Here is a 27,881-nt window from a genome sequence, read left to right on the forward strand (position 1 = left end):
TATGACACCATTTAGGGTTTTCTTGGCAAAGATAGTGGAGTGCTTTGCCATTTCCTTCTCTTCCTCATTCTACAGATGAGGAGACCAAAGTAAACAGGGTTAGGTGATTTATAATAGAATCAGTTTATATAGATATATTATTGTTATGTTAGAATCAGTTTGTCATGATTCACCTTTGATAAACCACACTGACTCTTTGTGATCATTGATTGCTTTTCTATATGTTTACTTAACATTATTTTAACGAAATGTTCCAGAATTTTGCCAAGAATCAAAATCAAGCTTATAAGCCTATAATTTTTAGACTTCCCTTATAGAAAATTAAGGTGACTTGTTTTTTTCCAGTTCTATTCTCAATGATATTTCAGAGGTCATTGATAGTAGTAGCTCAGCAATTAAGCCTACCAGGTAATTCACTACCAGAGTATCTGGTATCTAGAATTAGTCTAGGTAGTTTTAATTCATCAAGGGTAGTTGGTATTCTCTTTTTATTTTCTTACTTATCTTGGATATTAACTTCCTGTTAGTGATATATTCTGCCCTTTCCAGTACGAAGTAATTCTCTTTGGCAGAAAAAAACATAAGCAAAATAAGAATGTAGTCATACAATTGGCTAGTATAAGCAAAGGACAAAATTAACCTGACATGACAATAAAGGATAAAGGATGAATGATAAATTCTAGCAATAAGAAGGAAGCACAGTGAATTAGTACTGTAATATCAACACAAACTTTTTAATTTTTACTAATAGCTTATTTTATATCACCTTCATTTCAAATATATCCCTTTCTTCTCTCTAACTCAGCAAGCTATTCCTTTTATTAATAGTTTTTTTATTTAATGGGAGAAAAATCAGTTTAACAGAACTAACCAACACATCAGTAAAATCTGACGGTATGTGGAATTTTACACACTCAATAGCTGTCCACCTCTGCACATATGAAGGGAGGTGCTTTGCATGATCCCCTGCTTCCTGCTACGAAAGGCCATCATTTTAACATAAGTACCCTCTGATGCTATGTAGTCTGAACCATGAGGCAACAGAATCTAAGAAGAATAAAAATTGCAAATAATTCATAAAGGTATTTATTCATGGTATATAAAACTGTAAATTGAGGGGAACTGGTCATGGGATGAGAATGAAGGATAACAGATCTAGCTTAATTGTTTAATTGGTATTTATGAAATAGAGAACCATAAACAAGTCTCTAAAATGTTAGGTAGAAAGTTCTCTAGAGGGTTTATGGAGAGATGCAGACAAGAATTGCACAGGAGGACAAAAAAAAAGTGTGAACAGAATTCAGTCTGTACCAGTGGAGCAAGTAGAACTTTGAAGAAATCATTGGAAATGATCATACTGTCAATCAATCAACAAACATTTATTAAATGCCTACTTTATGCCAGGCACTGTCCTAAGCTCTGAGGATGCAAGAAGAGGCAAAAGATATTCCTTGCCTTCAAGGAGCTTACAATCTAATGGTGGGGGTGGAGGTGAAAACAATATGCAAACAAGTAAATGCAAAGCAAGCTACAGGATAAATACAAAATAATTAACAGAGAAAATACACTGGAATTAAGAGAGGTTGGGGAAGGCTTCCTGTAGAAGTTGGGATTTTAGTTCAGACTTAAAGGAAGCCAGGAAGGTCTGTAGTTGGAGAGGAGGAGTGAGAGCATTCTAGGCAGGGAGGATAGCCATAGAGAATACTAAGATGGAGTATCTTGTTTGTGCGACAGCTAAGAGGCTGATGTCACTGGAGTGAGAATGGGGGGGGTCAAGGAATTGGAGGTCATAATGCAAATGAAGAGAGGGTTATGTAAGGAAAGGTGGAAAACCAATATATTGTGGTCAGATAAGGGGATTTCAGACTTCTTGAACGTGGAGGTGGTACATTTGTGGGTGATGGCAAGATTCAGGGTATGGCCATCTTTGTGTGCGACTGAGGTGGGGTGGAGGAGTGGCTTATGGGAGGTTAGTAGGGTGAGGAACTAAGTGGTTCAGATGTTTGAGATAGAATCATTATGCATGTTGACGTCCCCTAGTATGAGGGCAGGTGTTGAAGAGGAAAGAGAAATTGTGAACCAGGTATCAAATCATTGAGGAAGGAAGGGAGTGTCTTTTGGGGGGGGGGTCTATAGATAGTAGCTAACAGAATTTTGATTGAGTGGTAAATATGAATAGCATGAACCTCAAAGGAAGAGAGATTGATGAGTGATAGAGGAAGGGGAAAAACCTGGAAGTGGCATTGGGGAGCAAGGAGTATTCCAACTCCCCTGTTTAACCAGTGTGCTGAGACGAATAAGTAAAAGTGTAGCCAGTACCGGAAAGGGTCCTCAGGGAAACTGTGTTATCAGGAGGAAGCTGGGTTTCAGTAAAAGTGTTTACATGGAAGGAGTGGGCGAGGAAAAGATTTAAGATGAAAGGAAGTTTGTTCCCTATGAATAGGCAATTCAGAAGATATTATATGCTTAGTACTTAGCACAGTGCCTTGCACAGAATAGACTTTAATAAATGTTTGTGAATTTGAATTGAATATTAAAATTCAGGATAGCCTATCTCACACAATAGCTTATCTTATAGTTATTCTAAATTAGTAATAATTATTATTGTCTTAAAATAGTATATTGCAGAGTAAAGCAAGAGGAAATTTCTCCTTTTCTCCTTATTCTCCCTACAATAATTATAATGCAAAACAAAGTAAAATAAGAAAATAAGAGAAGTACAAAGTTTTATGTGACATCAGAGGTAGGAAAGATTATTTCTGCAGGTGTGTGGAGGTAGCATTTGGGTGGGACCTTAAAGGATGGGCAAGATTTCAAAAAGTGAAGTCAGGGGTGTTGTGAGGAGTAGAACAGCATTCCGGACATATGGGAACAATGTGAGCAAGGGCACTGAGGATGCATTAAGTGTGTTCAAAGCAATGATAAATCCAATTTGGCTGGTATGTACTAATTTTAGAAGGAAATTATGGGAAATTAAGCTGGAAAGATTAGGAGGTACCAGGTTTGGGATGGATTCTAATTCTAGACAAGGGAGTTTGGACTAATAGAAAGGAGGGAGCTACTTACAGGTTTTGAAAAGTAGCATGTTCAGATTTGCATATAAGGAAGATTAAATTGACTGGGGCATTTAGTGTGGATTGGAGGGAAGACCAAGTGAAAATAGGGAGCTGAGTTAGAAATCTATTGCTATAGTATAGGGAGGAGGTGGTAATGAGGACTGTCCAAGAATAGTGACGGTGGAAATGGGAAGGAAAGATCTTAATGGTGCATAAAGCATGGGCTGGTGCGCTGGCATACCCTGGGAAAGCCTTCCCATTGATCTTTTCCCTCAGGAAAGAAGGTTCCTTGGTGAGATAGAAAGTTTAAAAGAGAGTGAATTTTTTTGTTGGGTTTTTGTTGTTGTTGAGTCATTTTAGTCATAATTTGAACATTTAGGCAAGATTTGAACTCAAAGATGAGTCTTCCTGATTCCAGACCCAGCACTGTATCCACTGTGCCACTGTTTTGTTTTGTTTTGTTTTTAAGGATTATTAAATACTCTTATCGGAGCAGCTAGGCGAGTGCAGTGGATAAAGTGCCAGGCCTGGAGTCAGGAAGACTCATCTTCCTGAGTTCAAATCTGTCCCAAGACACTTACTAGCTGTGTGACCCTGGACAAGTCACTTAACCCCATTTACCTTAGTTTGCTCATCTTTAAAAATGAACTAGAGAAGGAAATGGCAAACCACACCAGTATCTTAGGCAAGAAAACCCCAAATGGAATCATAAAGAGTTGAACACGACTGAAAAATGACTGAAAAACAAAAATACTAGCAGTAATTTTTATGGGAGCAAAGAGTTGGAAATTTAAGTAGGCATTCTTTGTTTGGGGAATGGTTAAGCATTGTAGTATTTGAATGTACCATAGGAAACAACAAATATGAAGAATTCAGAAAATTATTGTTATTGATTCAAATGAGAATTAGAATAATTCCCATAATTATTACATAATATAATTTATATGATTATTCAGATAATACTAATACTATTATTAACTCGGAGAATTAAGACTTATATGAATTGATCTAGAGTGAAGTAAGGAGGACCAGGAAAATTATATGCACAGTGAGTATAATAATATGAATTGAAGAAATCAAATCAACAAATAAACAAAACCAAATGCTGCATAAATATAGTCACAAAGCTTGGCAATAGAATAGAGTTGAGAAAATACTTCCTTTTTTTGCAAAGGTGGGGAGCTATGGCTGTGTAATGTTACAAATACTTTCTGAAGTTGGTTAGTTTTACAAAACTACCTTTTTTTTTAAATCTTTGTTATAAAGGATGGCTTGATAGGGAAAGTGGGGAGGGTTATATTCAGAAATATAATATTATAAAAAGAAAAGGTATCAGTAAAAATTAATTTAAAAATCATTTTGGGAAACTTTGATCATATTTGTAGGCAGAAGGAAAAGAAAGGGAGATATTGAAGATTACTTAGTTAGAGGGGACATGATTGGTCCAGCAAAGTCCTAGAAGGGGAAAAAGATGAGGGGAAGTGGAATAAAGTGCGCAGGTGGAAGAGTTAGCCTTAGAGTTGATACAGATTTTCTTCTGATATAACAAGGAAGGAAAGAGAGAACAAGTAGACACTGAAAAACTTGGTGGATAGTATTTACTTTTTCTTTCTCTTTTTTTAGTCATTTACTCCCTACAAAGTGGGAGGAAGTAAGATCATCTGTTGAATATGGAGGGACTGAGGGTTTGAGAAGAAAGTCATAAAATGTGTAGAAGATTAATGAGTAGAACTTGATGATATTCCATTAAGCTCCATTGGGTTAACAGTACAAATATTTAGTGAAGGGAATCAGATCAATTTTTGAGCCTTACTCCAGCAGTAGTACCATAGCCCATGAGTGCTAGGGAAAAATCTGACTGGATTAGTTTGAAATTACAAGGCCAAAAAAGTAGGGACAAAATGATTGAAAGGAGCAGATACTTAAGGTTCCAGTTTGTAAGTAGTCTTTTCTCCTTGTAGTTTAGGGCCTATAGATTTGGGTTAAAGAGAACAACTCATCCGTTGCTCTAATGCAGAGGTTTTTGTAAATCATCATCACCACTCAGTATTTACTGAGGGAGGACTCATTATTTATAGCTGTCAGAAGGTTTCCTCAAGATATTTTACTAAACATAGCACAGTGAGACTAAAGGAATGCTGGATTTGGAGTCCAGGGCCATTACAAAACTATCAATTTGGAAGGGTGAAGACCCTTAGAGTTTCTGGCCAGAGCAGAAAACAATTGGTCCTTCTAAGCCATCAAAACCTAAACAGTGAGCCTTGGAGGCTTGGGTGGGGGCTATTATTGTCCATTCTGTGAGAGCCAAAGTGATTTAGGTTTAAAGGTGTAGTCAGATATCTCTATTTGAAACACAGTAGTGTTTTTAAAGCCTATTTTTAAGAGCTATATTTCAAAAAATCATAAATGAAAACTCATAGGACAAAACGTTAATTGTCCTAGCTTTTCTATTTCTATTTATTTTATAGGAGGAAATAGACAGTAAAACTATACTAGTGAGGGACCTCAACTTTGCTCTGTCAGAACTAGATAAATCTAACCATAAAATAACAAGAAAGAAGTTGAGATGGATAGCATTTTAGAAAAGTTAGATATGATAGACATATGGAGAAAATGGAATTTTTTCTCAGCTGTACGTGGCACCTACACAAAAACTGATAATACTAAGGCATAAAAACCTCATAACCAAATGTATGAAAGCAGAAATATTAAATGCATCCTTTTCAGACCACAATTCAGTAGAAATTACATTCAGTAAATGGCCATGGAAACATATATTAAAATTAATTGGAAACTAAATTGAACAAGTAAAAAATGAATCCCCAAAGGAAAAAAAAGCATAGACCAAGTGAATGCTACCAAACATTTACAGAAACATTAATTCCATTACCACCTAAAGTGTTTGAAAAAACAGGTAAAGAAAGAGTCCTGCCAAATTCCTCCTGTGACATAAATATAGTCTTAATATTTAAACCAAGGAGAGTCAAATGAGAGGACTGATTTTTCTAGTGAATATTGATGCCAAGTGTTACATTATTGTTAATAGTGGTTACAGACATCCATGCTTTACTAGATTTTATAGATAAAGCCTTTAACTTTAACATAAAATGTTTGATCCCATAGTATCCATAAATGATTTACTTCCTCCCCCCAACCCCCAATCTTCCTGCCTGCATGCTGAATGTTGCTGGATAAAGTCATGAAATCAATATTTTACCTTCTGTAAATTTACGATATATGACCTCAGATAGTTCCTCACTGCTGCCCAGAAATAATTGGCCAAATGGATCCCCTCTGTGTGTGTGTTTCTATAAGAGTTTTCTGTGTACCCTCTTTTCCTAATGACACTATGTGTAGTTGTATGAAAGTGTGCTCTTGGTTCATGGGATGGGAAGATGTTTTGTTACTATTGATCTTATAATACTATTTCAATAAATATCTTTCCTCTGAGCTAATTGGGTCAACTGCCTACCTGACTATTAAAAGTATTGTTAGGGACAGCTAGGTGGTGCAGTGGATAGAGAACGGGTCCTGGAGTCAGGAGGACCTGAGTTCAAATTTGGCCTCAGACTCATAACACTCACTAGCTGTGTGACCCTGGGCAAGTCACTTAACCTCATTGCCTAGTCAGAAAAAAAAAAGTATAGTAACTCATGGAGATTGTGAGCTATGTAGCTTTAAGATTATGGGCCTACAAAGTACCTTGAAATTAGTAGTTGTTATACTGTGGAGATGAAATCTATAAGAGTGGATTTGGTGAGGGAGGGAGAAGCACAGAGGTGTCACTACATACAGATGAGTAAACTGAGTCCCAAAGAGGGGAAGTCCAACATCAATTAGATGTGGTAAGTGTCAGGACCAGAATTGAAATCTGGATCTTCTGACTATAGTTTTATTGGGGTTTAAAAAAAAAACCAAAACCTTAAAAATCATTACTTTATGATTGCTTTGTATTTCTTGTTTTGATTTATCTATGACTGTCATTATAGAGGATTGTTGTCTAGTTTCATTGTAGGATACCTACATAGATGCTATATAATAGCATTTACCCCTTCTTTCCATGTATCTCCTCTTCCCCATCCTCCAAAGAGGCTGAATTGGAACATATATCTATGGCATTATTTATATAAAAGCCTTGGCAATTTGTGTCAGCCCTATGGAGAATTCTAAACGTTAGCCAAACTGAGTCAATTAGTCCTAAACTGAGTATGAAATGAATGTTTCAGGAACCTAAATTAACTAGATCAGAGATTCTTAACCTGGTATCTGTGAATTTTTTTTTTTTTACAGATTTTTTTTTATAATAGTTTCAATATAACTGATTTCCTTTGTAATCCTATGTATTTTATTTTACATATTTAAAACATTATTCTGAGAAAGGATCTATAAATTTCACCAGGCTGCTAAGGAGATTCATGCTACAAAAAAAGTTAAGAACCCCTGACCTAAAAAGTCCACTATTTAATTATACCAGATATCCCTTCTGTCAAAATCATTTTGCGCATATGTACACATATGTACACATACATATATACATACAGAAAAATGATGAACAAGCATAGGAGTTATTGGAGGTTGGGTAAGGTACTCATACATACTTTTTGCTCTTTTCGTTCTACAGCCATGTTGCATTTCTCTATTCCATGGTTTCTCAAAAAGTCTCGGAGGTAGCCAAATAATGTTCCAATTCCATAACCCAAGTAAGTGAAAATAGCAGCGTACATTGGTACTTCTTCAAAAGATTCAACAAATGGCTTATTATAGAAATGTGTCTTTCCATTTTCCTGAAAATGTAAAAGAAAATCTCAGGTTAATGTAGTCTAGCTTGTCAATTGTTTACATCTACATTAGGCAGATGTGCTGGTGATTTTCTTTTTCTTTTTTTTAAAGATACATACATTTTAATAAAATATAAATCATCAATGACCAGAAGAAGCCATACCCTTAGAATCTTAGTAATAAAAATTAAAACAACTTTTGGTACTACATATATGCAGGGAATTGGTAAAGATACTAAAAATGATAAAATTCCAAATTGGTAGATCTATGGATAGACAGATACTCTGTTATCCTTCTGTTGAGACTGAATTGGTGCAGTCTTTTTGCAAAGCAATCTGGAAATACTGAACAAGACTCATAGTATTCTTCATGCCCTTTGACCTAGTTTCTTTTTTTTAAACGTTTATTAGTTTATTTATTTTTAGTTTTCAACATTCACTTCCACAAGATTTTGAGTTCCAAATTTTCTCCCCATCTCACTGCTCCACCCACCCCCAACACAGCGTGCATTCTGAATACCCCTTCCCCAATCTGCCCTCCCTTCTATCACCACCACCCCCCCCCTTCTCTTATCCCCTTCCCCTTCTGTTTTCCTGTGGTAGGATAGATTTCTATACCCCATTGCTGGTATATCTTATTTCCCAGTTGCATGTGAAAACAATTTTTAACATTTGTTTTTAAAACTTTGGGTTCCAAATTTTCTGCCTTCGTCCCTCCCCGGCCACCCTCATTGAGAAGGCAAGCAACTCCATACAGGTTATATATGTGTAGTCATGCAAAACACTTCCATAGTAGTCATGTTGTGAAAAACTAACTATATTTCCCTTCATCCTGTACTGCCCCTCATTTGTTCTGTTCTCTCTTTTGACCCTGTCCCTTCTCAGAAGTGTTTACTTCTGATTACCCTCTCACCCAATCTGCCCTCCCTCCTATCATCCCCACCCCCTACTCTCTTATTCCCTTTCCCCCTATTTCCCTGTAGGGTAAGATAAATTTCCATACCCAATTGTATGTTATTCCCTCCTTTGGCTAAATCTGATGAGAATAAGATTCACTCATTCCTTCTCACCTTCCCCCACTTCCTCTCCACTGTAAAAGCTTTTTCGTTCCTTTTTCATGTGAGATAATTTACCCTATTCTACCTCTCCCTTTCTCCTTCTCCCAGTATAATCCTCTCTCACCCCTTAATTTTATTTTTTAGATATCACCCCTTCATCTTCAACTCACCCTGTGCCTTCTATCTATCTATTCGTATAATTTTTTTTCCCTCCAACTACCCTAATACTGAGAAAGGTCTCATGAGTTACACATATCATCTTTTCATGTAGGAATTGTAAACAATTCAACTTTAATAAATCCCTTATGATTTCTCTTTTTTGTTTACCTTTTCATACTTCTCTTGACTCTTGTATTTGAAAGTCAGATTTTCTATTCAGCTCTAGTCTTTTCCTCAAGAATGATTGAAAGTCCTCTATTTCACTAAATGTCCATTTTTTCCCCTGAAGGATTATACTCAGTTTTGCTGGGTAGGTGATTCTTGGTTGTAATCCTATCTCCTTTGACCTCCAGAATATTATATCCTAAGTTCTCTAGTCCCTTAATGTAGAAGCTACTAAATCTTGTGTTATCCTGATTGTGTTTCCACAATACTTGAATTGTTTCTTTCTGGCTGCTTGCAATATTTTCTCCTTGACCTGGGAACTCTGGAATTTGGCTACAATATTTCTAGGAGTTTTCCTTTGGGGATCAGTTTCAGGAGGTGATTGGTGGATTCTTTCCATTTATATTTTATCCTCCAGTTCTAGAATATCAGGGTAATTTTCCTTGATAATTTCTTGAAAGATGATGTGTAGACTCTTTTTTTGATCATGGCTCTCAAGATAGTCCAATAATTTTTAAATTATCTCTCCTGGATCTCTTTTCCAGGTCAGTTGTTTTTCCAATGAGATGTTTCACATTGTCTTCTGTTTTTTCAATCTTTTGGTTTTGTTTTACAAGGTGTTGATTTCTGTTAAAGTCACTACCTTCCAATTGCTGCATTCTAATTTTTAAGGAAGTATTTTCTTCATTGAGCTTTGGACTTCCTTTTTCATTTGGCCAATTCTGCTTTTTAAGGCATTCTTCTTATTGACTTTTTGGACCTCTTTTGCCATTTGGGTTAGTCTATTTTTTAAGGTGTTATTTTCTTCATTTTTGGGGGGTCTCCTTTAGCAAGCTGTTGACATGTTTTTCATGATTTTCTTGCATCATTCTCATTTCTCTTCCCAGTTTTTCCTTTACTTCTCTTACTTGCTTCTCAAAATCCTTTTTGAGCTCTTCTGTGGCCTGGGACCAATTCATATTTTTCTTGGAGGCTTTGGATATAGGAGCTTTGACTTTGTTGTCTTCTGTATGATTTGATCTTCTTTGTCACCAAAGTAAGATTCTATGGTCTGACTCTTTTTGTGCTGCTTGCTGACTCTTTTTGTGCTGATCCCAGCCAATTACTTGAGTGATAAACTCTTTGTTAAGGTAGGGGTCTGCTTCCAGTTTGGAGAATGTACTGTCCCAAGCTTTGGGGGTTTTGCGCAGCTGTTTTCAGAGATACTTCTAGGGACCTGTAAGTTTTCAGTTCTTCCAAGGCGATATGATCAAGAGCCAAGTGTTTACTCCTTTCCTGGCCTGTGCTGTGGTCTATGAGTGACCACAAGCCCTCTTTTCTGCCTTGGAACTATGAGAAGAATTTTCTCTCCACTGCCGCTATGAGCTCCACTATGCTAGCCCTCTTCCTCACCCCAGGACCACCACCCAGAACTGCGACCCCGATCCAAGCATGGACAAAGCAAGAGAATCCTGTCTCAGCACCAGCAAAAAGATCCCTGCAATCCCCCCCTAATCAGCCACTTGCTTCCCTCTCAGTCTGTTGTCCAAGAGCTCTGGAAGCAGCTGCCACCCCAGAGCTGGGACTGGGGCTGAGACCAAGCTTCTCTGTCACCGACGTCAGTAGACCTTTCCTACTGACCTTCTAAGTTGTCTTTGGCATTTGTAGGTTGAGATATCTGGAAACCGCCTCAGCTCCCCTTGATTCAATCCCCTGAGAACTGCTCCAGGTTCACCAAGGCCCTGTTTTTTACCTGTGTGGCCCAAGCTGAATTGTGCTCTTCTCCCAGTCTGGTGCAGAAGACCTTTCCAATCAATCATTCAGGTTGTCTTGGGCTGAAAATTTGTTTCACTCAGTCTTTTTGTGGGTTCTACTGCTCTAGAATTTTTTTAGAGCCATTTTTTATAGGTATTTGGAAGAGTTTGGGGGAGAGCTCAAGCAAGTCACAGCTCTTACTCTGCCATCTTGGCTCCGCCCCCTGTGCTGGTGATTTTCAATCCAGTTTTCTAAGTCTTCAGGTGGTAAAATATGTTTGCTTCTCAGTAGTTTAGTTTGAGTTAGAAGAATTGTCTGGCAGCTAAACGGGGAAGTGGATAGATTACTAGACCTGGGGTCAAGAAAACCTGAGTTCAGCTTCAGCTTTGGACACTCACAAAGTGAATGACCCTGGGCAAGTCACTTAATCTCTTTTTGTCTCAGTTAACTCAACTCTAAGAAAATGGGGACAATAATAGCACCTACCTCACAAGGTCGTTACGAGGATCAAATGATATAAAATTTGTAAAAGCAATTAGCACGGTATCTAACACATAGTAAGTGCTCTATAAATTCTTATTCCTTTCCTAAATACATGGAATAGTAAAATATAAGAAGATGGTCAATAAGGTATACCTAAAGGTGTCAGCTTCTTGTGAAAAGTAATAGCTTCATACCAGTAACAGCAATCATACTTGAATAAAGTAGATAAAAAATGCTTATTTTTCTAGATAAGCCTTTTGCAAAGTTTTTGATTGTTCATATCTATTGATAAAAATTTTTGAATTGTAAACTCCAATATGTTTATATTTTAAAATTTTATACATTTATTACTATGCTAATAGTTTTTTATATTATTAAATTTACACAATAGAAATTTGAAAAGGATGATTAAGATGAAATATTATCTAGTAATGGTGTACAAAATACCTTTTTGTGCTAGCAGATATTTTTATTTACATGGATAGACATTAGACCTGTGATTTTATGGATATAGAGAATTTCTAGATAAGGAAACTTCTACCTTCTGTGTACTTTATAGTATCAGAGACATGACCAGAACATTGGGAAATTGAGTGACGTGCCTGGGGTCAGAATGAAATATGTGTTAGAGGCAGTATTTGTTCTCAGATTTTTGTGACTCCAAGACAAAGCTATGCCATACTTCCCTTTCATTATTGTTAATAATAGTATTTTTATCCAAGGGTCTTCAAATAGGATTATTTCTGTTGTTAGATCTTCCTAGGGGTCTTCAGTAATCTTGATGTGTGTGTGGGAGACACGTTGTTGTAAAAGAAACTCTCAGGTTATATTTTGTTCTATGGAATAAACATTTTTTCTTATGTAATCAACAAACAGTAAGCACAATAGGATTTTTTATCCTCTACATATTTTAGTTTATTATGAAATGGAAAGATGTGCTCCATTGTTGAGTATCTCTTTTAGAAGTCTGCTTATTCCCTACTAACATCAAGGATGACTCTGATTTGTTTACAGATGACTCTAATGAAGATTTTGTAAAGGTGTGCAGATGGGCATAAAGGTCAGTAGATAACTGATGTTTCCTAAGTCACCTCTGATAATACACATAACAGAGCTCATAAATGAGGGAAGTGTATGTTTGCCAAAAGGAATTTGCTACTGTGATGGAGGTGAACCAGCACACAGTGCAGGTAAAAGAGGGATTTCTTGTCCTCCAAATGCTTCTATTTACACATGATATTGTGCTAACAACAATAATAATAATAACAATAATAATAATATTAATAATCAGCCCCAGTCAAGTCTTTTGGAACATATCTATAATAATTCAAAGGATTTTGGCTTGTTTGTCCACACAGAAAAGACTAAGTGAATGAAGACTGTCTATTGCCAAGATTTCAACATGCATTTGGATGATTACTCTATAGAGCTTGTCCTATAGTATGTTTAACTGCTACAGTACAGATAGGCAACTAGAAAGTCCAAACTTGAACAGGAAGAAGAGAGTGGTTGAATGATATTTGGAAAATTTGGTTTTCTACTAACTACAACCTGCCCGTGAAAGTAAAGGCCCATATTTTCAATGCAGATATCTTACTTATGTTACTGTTATATGGCAATAAGATGTACAACACTACTATCTCCAAAGAACTAAAATTGGAAAGGGCATTCAATCAGTACATGAAGGGTGTGAGCAGATTTCAACCTGTGATCAATGAGTAACTCTAAAGAAGAATAATAAATATTGGTCATCAAAGAATTTTTATATTAAGAAGAGAAGATGAGTTGGTCACATGGCAAGAGTGAGAGATGACAGCTGAACAGCCATAGCACTCCATTGCTATCCTCCTAATGTTTGGAGAAAGTAAGGAAGGCCTCTAATGTTAGGATGGGGTTAAAATACTTCAACCAATTTTAACCTTGAGGCCTTGTCTTCAGGTTTGACTAGGTTGCCCCCAGAGTTAAGTATTGGTCGCTTCATAAGGTCTGGAAGATCTTGGACTTCTCCTCTCCTCATAGATGTCCTAGTGACATCTCCAGATCACCTGGTGGCAGTGTCTGTATTAGGAGCACATCCTTAGAATGTGGCCAGCTACATCTAACCTTCAGGGTTCTAGATGTGAGAGAGGTCAAGGGAAATTCTTCAGTCCCATCACCTTAAGCCCAAAATGATGTGCTTCCTTATTAGATTAGTTGGGGTCAAGGTACAGTATGTTTGACTGTGACTGATCATTCCAGTATAAGCTCAGAAGGCTCTACCACAGGTGGGACACAAATTGTCTGTTTGAACATATGGGATAGAGAGGTCTGTAGATTTTTGGATCACATGTTTCCTTTGTGCTACTGCAATTTTGCTTTGCTCAGAGCACAGAACCTTCTTTGATGTGGGGACACCATGCTGGGTGGTTCTGTGCCAGTGTCTCCTATCTCTCACAATTGATACTAAAGTTCTTCAGAGACACCTTGAGAAGGTCCTTGCACTACTTCTTCTTCTGATCTCCATATGGACACTTGTCTTGTGCAAGTTCTCCATAAAATAAATAATCTTTTAGGTAAAAATATGTTTGGCATTCAAGCTATATGGCCATTGGAGTTGCATTCTCTGTAGTAGAGTTTGAACACTTGGCAGTTCAGCTCAAGAGAGGATCTCAGTGTTGGTTATCTTATTTTGCCAGGTAATCTTCAAAATTTTCCTAAGACAATTGAAAAGGAAGCAGTTCAGTTTGCTGGCATGATGCTGGTAGACTATCCCAGTTTCACAGGCATACAATGAAGACAGCATAGTGGCTCTGTAGACCTTTAGTTTGGGAGGCAGCCTCTTCTCTTCTATACTTTCTTTCAGAGCCCTCCAAATGCCAACCTAGTTCTGGGGATGCATGTATCAACCTCATCAGTTATGTGGACTTCATTGGAAAATACTGCCAAGGTAAGTAAACATATCCCCAGCATTCGGAATTTCTCCATTTGCTGTAATAAGAGGTTCTATGTGTACATGGTATAGAGCTAGCTGGTGGAGAACCTCTTGTGTTCTTGGTGTTGATTGTCAGGCCAAAATTAGCACATATTGCAGAAAATAGATCCATATTCTCTTGCATCTCAGCCTCAGTAAGGATGCCTCACGTGACAAACTTTTGGGAGACAATGGACAAGAGTGCCATAGGACAGGTAAGCATGACTGGGTTGTAATTTGCATCATTGGAGGGAACTTCCCAAATGATTAGATCACATATCCATTTGAGGATTAGTAATGAAATTTTTGTGAGATAATTGTGACTGTATATGCGTCAATATTTTTGAAAATCTTATTTAACTGCCTGACAGAGAGGTGATAAATGTGTGATCAGCAATGTTAAGTACATTTTTGGACATAGCCAGTGTGTGGATTTGTTTTGCTTGACTATGTTTACTTGTCACAAGGGATGTTTTTTTTTAACTTGGGGAGAAGATTTAGTGGGGAGTATGGAGAGAGGGCAAATAGTAATGAAATGCCTTTGTCTTCAACCTTTTTTTCTGTCCCTAGCACTTAGCACAGTACCTAAGACATAGGCATTTCATAAATTCTTCTAAACTTGTTGATAATGTCTGAAAAAGAAGAAAAGAAATAAATGTAAATTAAAAAAAAACACCAGAAAGAGGCATGTGTTGAACTCTTTTTTTTGGTTCAGATAGAGTGAGATTATGACAAATGCTGCCTACCCTCCATTTAAAAATATTCTCATGCAATTCATTTATATGAAATAATAAGTTCCTCCCTTTTCTTCCTGATTTCTTCCCTATTGTATCCCCTTTCTCTTACTCCAAATCATCAAAACAAAACTACACTCAGGCTTTTTATTTCTTTTATTTAATTCCCTTTCTGACTCTAATGAAAATATTAATTTTCTGATCCTTTTTTCTTCTCCCCTATTAAATTTTAACCACTTTATCATTGTTCAGCCTCTTCCAATTGCTCCCCAAAATTTATCTTTTTTGGTTTCTTTTCACTCCTGTTTATATTTCAGAGTTTCTACTCAGTTCTGGCCTTTTTTTTTCAAGACTGCTTGAAAATTCTTTATTCTAATAAGTGTCCATTATTAATTTTTTTATTCTTAACACACACAAAAAAAGAAAAAAGAACATTTCCATATACATAGCAGAGCACAAACTGAAGATTCCATATGAAACAGTGACCATTTCACACTGCATAGTGCCCAGGAGGTGTTTTGATCTCCTGCTGTGGCTTCTTGTGCTGCAAATTGTGTGTGTGTGCATGCGCAGCTGTGCCATGATTCCCTGTGCAGTGACCAAGGGGGTGGTAGGTGTGGAAAATGTGGTTGGGGATGTTGCTTCTGCATATCAGTCAATCATGGGGTGGATGCCTATGTGACAACATTGGAGTCCCTTTAAACTGGGAGAGAATGTGAGAAATAGCTAGTTTTCATTTCCACAAAAATGCAATCTAGGGGCTAGGTGGAAGTTGAACAGAGGAAGCCATAAGGTAGAATTGGTGGGTGAATAGACTAACCAGTGAAAACTGGTTCCTGAGGTTAGGTATGGATGAACACCAAATAAGGGCAAAAGTAAATAAAGGCCAGAGTCCCAAAATTGTGGGGAGTGGGAGATATAAACAGGGGCAGAGACTCATGTGGGGAAATTAGGAGCTTTGGATAGGCTGTAACTTCTATGGTATCCAGTCAATGGGGAACCAGAAGAGAAATTCCAATCACAATAGGGAATAAAAAGGTGAGCATCTGTTGACACGTGCTCTCACGTGTGAGCTTTCACATGTGGGATGCTCAGCCTTCCCAGGCCATTAATAAAGCTTCTTCCTGGTTCGACAATGGCTTCATGTAATTCATGGTAAAGCTAACAGTAGGGGAGTGGTAGGGGGGAGGTGAGAATGATTCTGCTCCCAGTTTCTGTTCTGACAGCCCAGGTTTATGGTTTGGATTCAGTTCCTGATTACTGGAGCTTCAACTGTTTTAAGTCTCCTTAAGTGCTTCATCTGCTTCCTCTGTTTGCAGGAGCTTGTGCTGACTTCCTTGCCAAGGTTGGATTGGGAAAGGCTTATCTTGGTTTTAGACTTATTAACTTTGAAATGACAAAGGGATCATATGTAGAAATGCCCAGCAGACAGTGGGAAATGAAGGATTGAAGCTTGGGAGAGGTTAGAGCTTAATATCATAGAGTCATAAAATTTCAGAGTTTGATGAGATTTCAGTGGTGAGCTTGTTCAGTAACTTATACCTGAAAAAAAAATTCCATCTACAATACACTTTACAACTAGTCATTCAACTTTTGCTTAAAACCTCCATTGGTGAGCAACCCACTGCCTCCCAATTCAACCCATTCCAGTGTTTGTTTGGTAGCTCAATTAGAATTACAGTTACCTATCAATTAGAAAATTTTCTCTTGAATCATAACTAAATATGCCTCTTTTCATCTGTTTCTCATTTTTCCTAGTTCTGACCTCATGAGCCAAACAGAAGCCTAATTCTATATTCATTGATAGCCTTTCAAATATTGAAGATAGCTATCATATAATCTTGACTCATTGTGACTTGTCTTGAATCCACAAGAATTGTTTTTTCTTTATAATCAAGATTTTATTAGTTTTTATTTGCTCATTAGCACATAGACACTATTACATCTAAAAAATGCTAGTATTGAAAAATCTAAAAATTATGTGATTGTAATCCTTTTCTAGACTGTTATTCCAATGACTTTCTTACTTCAAGTTTGGAGGCAAGTCTCCCTAAAAACAGGGTATAATCCAGTATCCTGAATATGGATAACGTAGTAGGTATTTTACAAAGCAATGTTCAACTAATTCTGTATTTAATAAAGCTACACTTACTGTACACATTCTCCAGTCTTTAACAGCACATTAAAAAAGTTACTGGGGGGGCAGCTAGGTGGCACAGTGGATAGAGCACCAGCTCTGGAGTCAGGAGGACTTGAGTTCAAATCCAGCCTCAGACACAAAATACTTCCTAGCTTTATGACTCTGGGCAAGTCACTTAACCCCAATTGCCTCACTTAAAAAAAAAGTTACTGGAAAAAATTGAATCACTGCCACCAAAGACAACAGTGTCATAGATAATAAAATATTTTGAAAGAGAGATGCAACACCAAGGAGCAGTTTTATTTAGGAAACAAATGTACTAAGAAACAAAATGGATAGAGGTTAATTAAAATCAAATCTTTAAAATTCATGGTTACAACTCCAAATTGCTATCTATTCTTCATTTAATATAATATAAAAACTGCCTATGGAATTTTAAGTGTATGTTCAAGACAGTCAGCACCTTCCTAATTCTCTTAATCTGCAGCTACATTTTAAAAATAATACCAACAAACCAGTACATGATTTCACCTCTTTAATTAGGATTCTGAATAAAGTCACTTTAGATGGTTACATCTAGATGAATGTGTTTACAAAAAATTAAATTGATGAGGTGGGATTGCATCCTTCTTAAATTGTGTTTCTAGAGCTACTAAAAAACTTGCATTTACAAAACAGTTGATAAAAATATTCTTCTGAATTATACAAGAAAGGAGGTAACAGGGACAGCTGTAAAAACACTTGGTGTAGGGGCAGCTAGGTGGCACAGCGGATAGAGGAACGGCCCTGGAATCAGGAGGACCTGAGTTCAAATCTGTTCTCAGACCAGACACTTGACACTTACTAGCTGTGTGACCCTGGGCAAGTCACTTAACCCTACTTGCCTTGCAAAAAAAACCCCCAAAAACAAAACAAACAAACAAAAAAACACTTGGTGTGAGATTTTATTAATATTTGGCTTCTCTCTTGCCTGCTGAATCAGAGACTGGGACCCCTTCATTTTTAATTTCTTCATTTTCTACAGGCAAGTCATCTTCATTCTCTCCTTGGTTTATTACTTTTCTTTGTTTTCCTTCTGCTCCTTTTATTTTTTGTTTTGTTTGAACTTTCTGGTTCTCAGATTTATCCTTCCCTGCGGTGTTTCTGGGCTTTGGTTGAACCTTTGCAAGGACCAGTTTAGCTGATAATCTTCCACCTCTTTGTGCAATGGTGGTCAGGGAAGAAGGGCCGCTACAGAGAGCTTATTTTCTAAAGCAGGACTCCTGGGGTATGAGATTGCTCCTTCTTCAGGAGGAATGCTAGATGGAACCAGATACCATAATCAGAATTGTTGGAGGGAAAATACATAAATAGAGAAGAGAAGGAGGTTGAGGCCTGACCTTTGGGTTATACCTGCATTAGGATGGGTGGAGAAGAGGAGCCAGGAAAGGAGTTAGAGAAAAGATAATTTCAATAGATGGGTGTAGGAATATGAACAGTAGTGCAATTACACAATGCCTTCCACTCAATTTATTTTGTTTTTCATTTGATGTATAAAAGTAGAAAAAAACAAAATAAGTTGAATGCAAAGCATTGTAGAACTATCCTATCATATTTGTCTATGCCTCCAAAAAGTCCTAATCTATTGCTTCATTTTGATGTGGAGGATACTGTGGTTATCCCTGTGTGATATAAGCTATAACCAGTTTTACCATGCCAGAAAAGCTTCATGTGTAATGGCAATTCACCAATTAGTGTCTGAGGATGCCTGGGGAATCCTTGAAGTCCAAAACTATTTGCATAATAATATTAAAATGCTATTTGCCTATTAAAACACTTCTCCCTTTTCCAACTTCATATTTATGTGAGGCTATTTTTTTTCATATACTTCAACTAAAACAACTTATAACAGACTGACCACAGAGCAGGTATGGGAATCTAGCTGTCTTCTGTTAATAAGATGTTAAAGAGATTTGCAAAAAAGACAATGTCACTCCTCTGTACATTTTTTTTTGTTTTGGAAAAAATTGTTATTTTTTATAAAAATATTTTTAAGACTTCCAGGTTACATGAGCAACAAGATGGATTAATTGGGTTTAATTTAACAGAGGACCAGACATCATCTCTGATGTCTACAATCTCTCAAACTTTTTCAAAACAGAAATTATGTGCCAAAGGTTAAACAACTCCTACTGCCTTCATGGTCTGGGACAACCGGAATACAAAAGAAGGTTAAACCTTGCCCCCCCCCCCACCCCAAACCCATGAACTGATGCTCACTGTCCCCGAACTCACTAAGTCCCCCTTTTCCCACACTTTTGGCAGTGATGCTGCGCTAGTAGACCCAAGAACAATACAACACTTTCCTGTGTTGTAGAGTCCCCTAGTCCAGTCTATGGAAATTTGCCCTGGCCATGACAGGCAGCCAGGTAGTTGCAGTCCCTCAAGAGTAAAAGCCACCTGGGGGCTACAGCCTTGTAGCAGTAGCAGACCCAGTGCCAGGACAGACAACCCTGAGTGAAAGCTCTACAGAGCTCTGAACTGCCAGTGCTGGGCAACAGAAGAAAGGAACAGAAGGAGCAGTACAGGCCAGTATAGGTCTGTAAAGGGAAGGGTGAGGTCATAGTACAGTACTCTACTAAGCCTGACTGAAAGAGCACAGCATCCAGCTCTGTCCAGTTCTGTCCCCCTAAAAGTCAGGGCAGAGAACTAAGCTGATGACCTGTGAGATGCCCAGCATGGGTGGAAGCTGAAGCACTTTGAGATCTGGCCCCCAAGGAAACCACAATCAAAGAGGAGAGAGTCAGAAAGTGAGTGATAAGGGAAATTAAGGGGAAAAAAAGAACTGAAGTTGCCAAAGATTTCAGAAAGAAGAAAACTTCAGGGGCAGCAAGGTGGCGCAGTGGATAGAGCACCGGCCCTGGATTCAGGAGGACCTGAGTTCAAATGTGGCCTCAGACACATAACACTTACTAGCTGTGTGACCCTAGGCAAGTCACTTAACCCCACTGCCTAACCAAAAAAAAAAAAGAAGAAGAAGAAGAAGAAGAAGAAAACTTCAGGACTTTGAACATAAGCAGATGAATCAATAGTAAAAGCAGTTACAACAGAAAAAAATATGGTTTCCAGATCTAGTAAATACATTCAGACATTTATGAATTAATACTACAGAACAAAGGAAAATGATCTAATACTTGATGAGATAGAGGACCCTGTGGAACTTGAGGAGAACATGTAATCACAACATGCTGCCCCTGAGTGGTATAAAAGAGTAATAAGAATTATGAGAGCAGAATTTATGTCTTCCACAGCAAAAATAATGGAAGAATAGAAAAACTAAAATCTGAAATGGCAAGCCTCAGCAAAAAAAAAAAAGAGAGAGAGAGAGAGAGAGAATAATGGTTTGGGAATGAAGGATGATCTAGAAGAGAAGCAGAAAACCAATAACATTTAAAAGAAAATAGGCTCACTATACAAGCAAAACATAGTTTTCTTAAAGACAGAATACTTAGAGATAACCTAAGGATCACAGGTCTCCAAGAATAATGTGACAGGACAAAGACCTGAAACACTCTGATAAAGAAAACAGTTCCCAAACATAGAATATGAAATGCCAATTAAAAAAATTCACAATGACCCTCCAGGAAAAAAAACAAAACAAAACAAAACAAAACAACCTAAGGTTGTAAACTCCAGGACATATAGTGGTTAAATCTAACAATTCAGTTCAGAAGCAGCAAGTTTTGCAAGTGATCAGGAAAAAGACATTCAAATTCAAAGAAAAGGACATTTGAATAATGCAGTGATGCAGTAATGTTCTGTACCCACTAGAAAATGTAGGAGGGACAGAAATAATGTGGTAAGATGAGCGACTGTGCTCAGGATTCATCCCAGGATGACTTACTATGTAAATCTGAGCTTACCGAGACAGGACAAAAGATGGACATTTAATATTTTTTTTAAATGAAACAGTTTTAGAAAGAAAACCAAAACTGAAGGCTCATATGCACCTTTAACACCCTTCCTTTTTGGGAAAGAGCACAAAGATAAAGAAATTTTTTTAAAAAAATGAATGAATAGGACTGGGTGGAAGGGAAGAGAAGAGGGGAAGTGTAGTCAACTGAGATGAAAGAAGAGGGAGAAGAATGATATAACCAAATATAAAAAGGAAAGAAAAAAGAACTAATAAAAGTCCTCAGGGAAAGGGATAACAAATGAGATGAGGCCATTGGGGTGAGAAGAAAGCCGGTGGCAACAGGTTCACCTTTAAAAAGATTTTGGTAAAGTAACTGAAGAACATATTGTTTTCAGAAGAAGAAGGAAAAATAATCATAACTTGAAAAAAATCTCAATATTAGAGATAGCTAGAGAAAATTTTGAACCTAACTCATAACTTTAAAAGTAAATGATTAAATAATCCAATAACATAAGAAAAAGGTGACATATAAGAAAACTAAACCCTACATTTGTTGCTTACAAGAAACACATTAAAAAACAAAGACAGACACAATATAAAACTAAGGGGATAGAAATTTTTTTAATGTGCATTAAGTGAATCCAAAAAAAGCAGGACTTGAAACCACACTGTTTGACAAAGCAAAAGGAAACATTTAAAAATAATAAGGGATAAACAAAGAAACCATATTATGCTAAAACCATAGACAACAAACCAATATTAGTAGTAAACTTATATGCTTCAAATGCCTTTGCATCCAAATTCATAAAGGAAACATTATTTGATTTATAAGAAGACATAGTAATACAAGAGTGACAGGAGACTTTTAGATAAGTCTAACAGAAAGATAAAAGGAAAATATGGAACTGAACAAATTTCTGGATAAACTATAGTTAAAAGATTCATGGTATCTCCTAAAAGGTACATCAAAAATAGGCATATATCTTAGTACTACATAAAACTTTTACAAAACTTGTCCATGGAATACGGCACAGAGATATTGCAAACGAATGTAAAAAGACAGAAATAATTAAGATGACATTTACAGACTACAACCTAAGAAAAGTAGTAATGAATTTAGAGATCTCAAACAAAAGATACAGACTCAAATGGAAACTAAACAATGAAATCTGAAATAATGAGTTGGTAAATGAATAAATCATAGAAAAATAACTACATAAAAGAAGCCATAAGGATGAAACAACATACTAAAATTTCTTGGATATAGCTAAAGCATTTCTCGGGGGGAAAAAGATGATGATGATGATGATGATAACTAACATTTATATAGTGTTTACTATGTTCCAGTTACTGTGCTAATCACTTTACAATTATTATTTCATTTAAAACTCACAACAGCTCTGGGAGAAAGGTGCTAATATTATCCTCATTTTACAGATGAAGAAACAGGCAAACAGAAGTTGTATGAATTGTCCAGGGTCATAGAGCTAGTGTCTAAAGTTGGATTTGAACTCAGGTCTTCTTGACTTAAGGCCAAACACTCTATCCACTAGTCTATTTAGTTTCCTCATAACCTTAAAAACATAAATTAGCAAAATAGGAAGAGAGAGGATTAATAAACTGAATTATGCATTTTAAAAAATTAGAAAACTCACAGAGAAACCTTTAGCCCCCAAATTAGAAGGGAAATAGATGAAAACAAAAAATTCCCCATAGAAATAATGAATAAAACTCAAAGTTGATTTTTTGAAAAGACTAGCAAAATTGATTAGCTTAATCTGAGTGAAAAGTAGAGAGTAGAAAATCAAAATGATGAAGTAGTAAATGAACAAGGGGAGTCATGTAAAAGCAAAAGAAACAAAAATGAACAATCAGAACGTATTGTGTAGTACACTTACAAAACTGAGAGCACAAAAGAAATGGTGCCTTCACAAATACTATAGAATGTCAGATAGAGATCTTAAACTATCCAGTCTCAGACAAGGAAATAGATGGAGTTGTAAAGGGGGGAAAGACTCTCAGCCCTGAAGGGTTCACAGGAGATTCCTATTAAACTTTTAAAGAACAGTTAGTCTGTGTACTTCATACATTATTCTCAAAAACGGAGAAAGAAAACACTCTACTGGAATCCTTTTATGAGACATAGAGTCCCAATACCTAAACTTGGGAAAGATAAGGGAAGAAAACTATCAGCCAATATTATTTTAATTAACATTGAATCAAAATTTTTAAATAATTCTGTCAAATAGACTACAGCAATTTATCAAAGAACTCAATCATTATTATCAAATGCGATACACCAGATATGCAAGGATGATTCAACATTAGGAAAACAATCACAATAATAATATAAAAAACCAAAACATCCAAACCATGTGATCATCTCAATAGATGCAGAAAAATCCTTTGACAAAATACAGCACTCTTTTATGTAAAAAACTCTACAAAATATAGGCATAGACTTCATAGAGAGACCTTTTTATTATCATTAAAATCATCTATCTAAAACTAAAAGCAAGCATCAAATGCAATGGAGATGCACTAGAACATTTTCCAGTAAATATGGGAGTAAAGCAGAGATGCTCATTTCCCTCCAGTATTATTTGATATACTTCTAGAAATGCTAGGAAAAGCAATAAGGCAAGAGAAATAAAGGTATGAAGATGGGTGAAGAAGAGACAAAGATAACCCCATTTGTTGATAATATGATGGTTTATTGGAAAATCCTTGGGAATCAGCAAAGATACTAATTGAGACAATAGGTTTAGCCAAGTTGCAAACTGCAAAACAAATCTTCCAAAATCAGCAGCATTTCTATGTAACAGTAATGGAACCCCAGAAGCAATAATAGAAATGGAAATCCCATTCCAAATAACTACAAAGTGCATAAAATATCTGAAAATTGACCTCCCAAAACACACAAAAGACTTGTATAGATTCAATTACAAAGGATTCCTTAGAAATAAAAATGAAAATTCCTTAAAGAAATAAAGAACTAAGATGCTGGAGTTATATTCAGTACCAATGGCCATATAATAAAAAGACAATATTACCAAAGTTAGTTTACACTTTTAATGCTAAATCAATCAGATTACCGAGAATACTTCATAGAACTGTATAAAATAATAAAATTCATTTGGAAAAACAAAAGATCTAGAATATCAAGGGAAATGATAAAAGATGGTAGGGATGAAGGGGGGGGGAATACACTCCCATCCCTCATACTGTATTGTAAAATATCAAAACCATCTGGTGATCCCACCTTTTGGTATTGATTAAAGAATAGAGGAATAGATAGTAGAAAAGATTAGACAAGGGAGATTCAGAAACAATAGAACTCAATAAACTACTGTTTGATAAAGTGGAAAACATAAATTACCTAGGGAAAAACTCTATTTGATGAAAACTGCTGAGAAAAACTGTAAAGCAGAATATAATAAAATTAGAAGAGTAACAGACCATATACCCTTTATAGCTTTGAGTAGAAGATGTATTAACTGAATAAGAGATACAAGCAATCATAAAAGATAAAATAGATAACTTTGTTTATTTGAAACGGAAAAGCTTCTGTACAAATAAAATTATCACATCTAGGATAAGGGAAGTGGTTGAGTGGGAAAAATATTTGTATCAAATTTCTTAGATAAGGGTTTGGTATCTAAGATATATAAAAATTAATAAACATACATGACTAATAGCCGTTCCACAATAGGTAAGTGGTCAAAGTATATGAACAGTTCTTAAATAACTGCAAAGTATTCCCAACCATATGAGATACACTCTAAATCACTAATAAGAGAAGTTGGGGCAGCTACGTGGCACAGTGGATAGAGGACCAGCCCTGGAGTCAGGAGGACCTGAGTTCAAATGTGGCCTCAGAGACATAACACGTACTAGCTGTGTGACTCTGGGCAAGTCACTTAACCCCAGTTGCCTTAAAAAAAAAGAAAAAGAAGAAAAAAAATAACGAGAAGTGAAAATAAAAACAACCCTACCTTACGTTCTTTGAATTGGCAAAAATGTTTAAAAAATAGCTGCAGTCAATTTTCAAGGGGATATAGAAAGATAGGAATACTAATAGGTTGTTGGTGGAGTTGTGAAATGGTACAATCATTTTGAAAAGCAAATTAGAATTATGTAAATAAAGTGATTAAAATGTCTAAACCCTTTGAACCAAAGACTACATTACTGAATTTATACTCCAAGGAAGCCATAGATAAAAAAGTTCTGGTGTACAACAAAATATAGTAGCACTTTTTGCAATAGCTAGGAATTGAAAACAAAGTAGATGCCCATAAACTGGGGATTGGGTAAACAAACTTTGGTTCATGGATGTAATGAATTATTACTATGTTGCAAGAAATGACGTGTGTGATTAATGTAGAGAAGGGTGGAAAGATAGATATGAACTCATGCATAGTGAAGTAAGCGGAACTAAGAAAGTAATTTGCACAGTAACTATAACAATGTAAATGGAAAGAACACCAAAAAAATACACCAAAAATGTCAAAAGTAGATTAATGAAATTGTAAAGATCAAACAGGACTCAAATGAAGAGATAGGAGAACACACTCCCAACCTAGCCCTTTATGGAGGTCAGAAGTTCATAGGTGTACGTACTACACATATTGTTGAGCCTTTTCAATGTATCAATTAGTTATGCTGTGGTGTTTTTTCCCCCTCTATAAAAAAAAAATACTTTTTGTTATATAGGATGGTTTTCTGAGAGGTGAAAGGAAAAAGAGACTTGGGATAGCTATGGTGATGTAAGAAACAGAAAATATAAAAAAAATTTTTAAAATATAAATATTCTATATCATAACATGTATTAAGTTTTTATTGTTATTTTTAAATTAAATGAATATTTCAAAATCATAAGTTTTAATGTCTAATTTAATATTATTATGACTAACATGAACAGAAGATCTTTGGGGCTTTTAATATTTTTTTCCTCAATTTTTAAAAGTATGAAGGGGCCTTGACATCAAAATGTTTGAGAAATGCTCTCTTGAGAGTGTGACTCTTTTTGGCCTTGTCTGAAAGTGTAATTATCATTCCCATTTTTATGGAATCACCTGATACATAGTACGTTTTTTCTATTTTCTCATTTTTATTACATGTGTCTTATTTTTTAGACATTTTTTATATATAGCAAATTATTGGATCTTGTTTCCTCATCCATTCTGTCATTTTCTTTTGTTTAATTAATTGACATTTAAGGTTATGATTGTTAGTTCTGCATTTTCTTCCATTTATGAATGATTTTTCTTAAATTGATATAAAGTCACATTTCCTTTAGAACATTTTTATTTTGTTAAAAAATTTCTGTCATAGAACATATTGGGATAGAATCTCGTTTCTAGTCAAGTAGGTCTTTTGCTTATGTTAGGTAACATCCTGGTGGCCTGCATTAATTAATGACATCTCTATATGTGTCTAATTCACAGGAAAAGATCCTTATTCTCTACTATCTAGCTTTTGTTGTTGTTCTTCAATCTTTTTCAGTTGCATCTGACTCTTAGTGACTCTTCCTGACCCCATTTAAGGTTTTCTTGGCAAAGATATTGGAGTGGTCATTTCCTTCTCCACCTTATTTTACAGATGAGGAAACTAAGGCAAACAGGGTTAAGTGACTTGCTCAGGGTCACACAGCTAGTAAATGTCTAAGTCCCCATTTGAATTCAAGTAGGTCTTCCTGACTCCAAGTCAGCTACTCTATCTGCTGTGCCACTTATCTGGCTTACTGTCTTAAATAAGGAAAACAAAATTCTGCAATGAACTCATTTCCCCCAACAGAGCCCTGAATTTCAACTATTTTGCTTAGAATATCCTTAGAATATAGAGGATTGTGACCTATTCAAATTTATTGACTTTCTACAATTTGAATGGCCCCTGTTTTCTGAACCATAAAGATGTTTCTGAATCATAAAGATGCTTTGCCTGGAGGTATCCAGTGAGCATTCATTGCTCATCCCACTTATGTAACAGGTAAACAAATAACTTATTTCTTCTGAAAACAGAACAGACTAGACTGCAAATTATTGCCCACAACCTACCCTGGTATCCTTGTATAGTCATTGTGACAAACTAGACTGAAAATGGCCTTTAGCTTGACAGTACTTATTAACACTACATCTGGAATATTATGTTCAGATCTGGGCACCACATTAGAGGAAGGACATTTACAACTTGGTTGGTGTCCAAAGAAGGACATCCAGGATGTTGAAGGGCCTTAAGATCATTTGAGAATTTACTGGAAAAAAATGAGACTGTTATGAGTTAACTGATAGCTGTCACATAACTAGGGATTAGATTTATTTTACTTAGCTTTGGAGGCGGAACTAGGAACACTGGCTGGAAGTTCTAAAGAGCTAGCTTTCTGCTGATACAAGGAAAATCTATCAGTCAAAGCTATATAAAGTAGAATAGATTTCTTTGGAATATAATGGCGATTTTCAAGGAGAAACTGGAATTTTACATTTTATGAATGTAATAGAAGGGGATTCTCAGTCAGGTGTAATGTGGATTAGATGGCTTCTGATGGCTTAGATGGCTTTTCCACTGAGATTCTGTGATAGTGCGTACTTCTGATTTTATTCAGTAGCGATTTCATGTGAACTGATTCAGGTTGTGCTTCACAGTGTCCTAGTTGCACTGCTTTTTTTTTTTTTTCATCTATCTACCTTGTTTATAATTGTCTACCTTGGAAAAATCAATTCAAATTGTAAT

At 36.1% G+C, this 27,881-nt stretch overlaps 1 protein-coding gene across 2 annotated transcripts in view; it reads right to left on the bottom strand.

Annotated features, from left to right (window-relative positions):
* Window positions 1-27,881, bottom strand: part of SPTLC3 (serine palmitoyltransferase long chain base subunit 3) — a 192,679-nt gene that overhangs the window by 124,702 nt on the left and 40,096 nt on the right. For both annotated transcript variants that reach the window (XM_027840439.1, XM_027840440.1), the window contains exon 2: window positions 7,655-7,840. In XM_027840439.1, the coding sequence (XP_027696240.1) occupies window positions 7,655-7,840 (186 nt within the window). The remainder of the gene's footprint in view (window positions 1-7,654; window positions 7,841-27,881) is intronic.

The sequence above is a fragment of the Vombatus ursinus genome, unplaced genomic scaffold, assembly GCF_900497805.2.
Source record: "Vombatus ursinus unplaced genomic scaffold, bare-nosed wombat genome assembly UNPS02014841.1, whole genome shotgun sequence".
NCBI lineage: Eukaryota > Metazoa > Chordata > Mammalia > Diprotodontia > Vombatidae > Vombatus > Vombatus ursinus.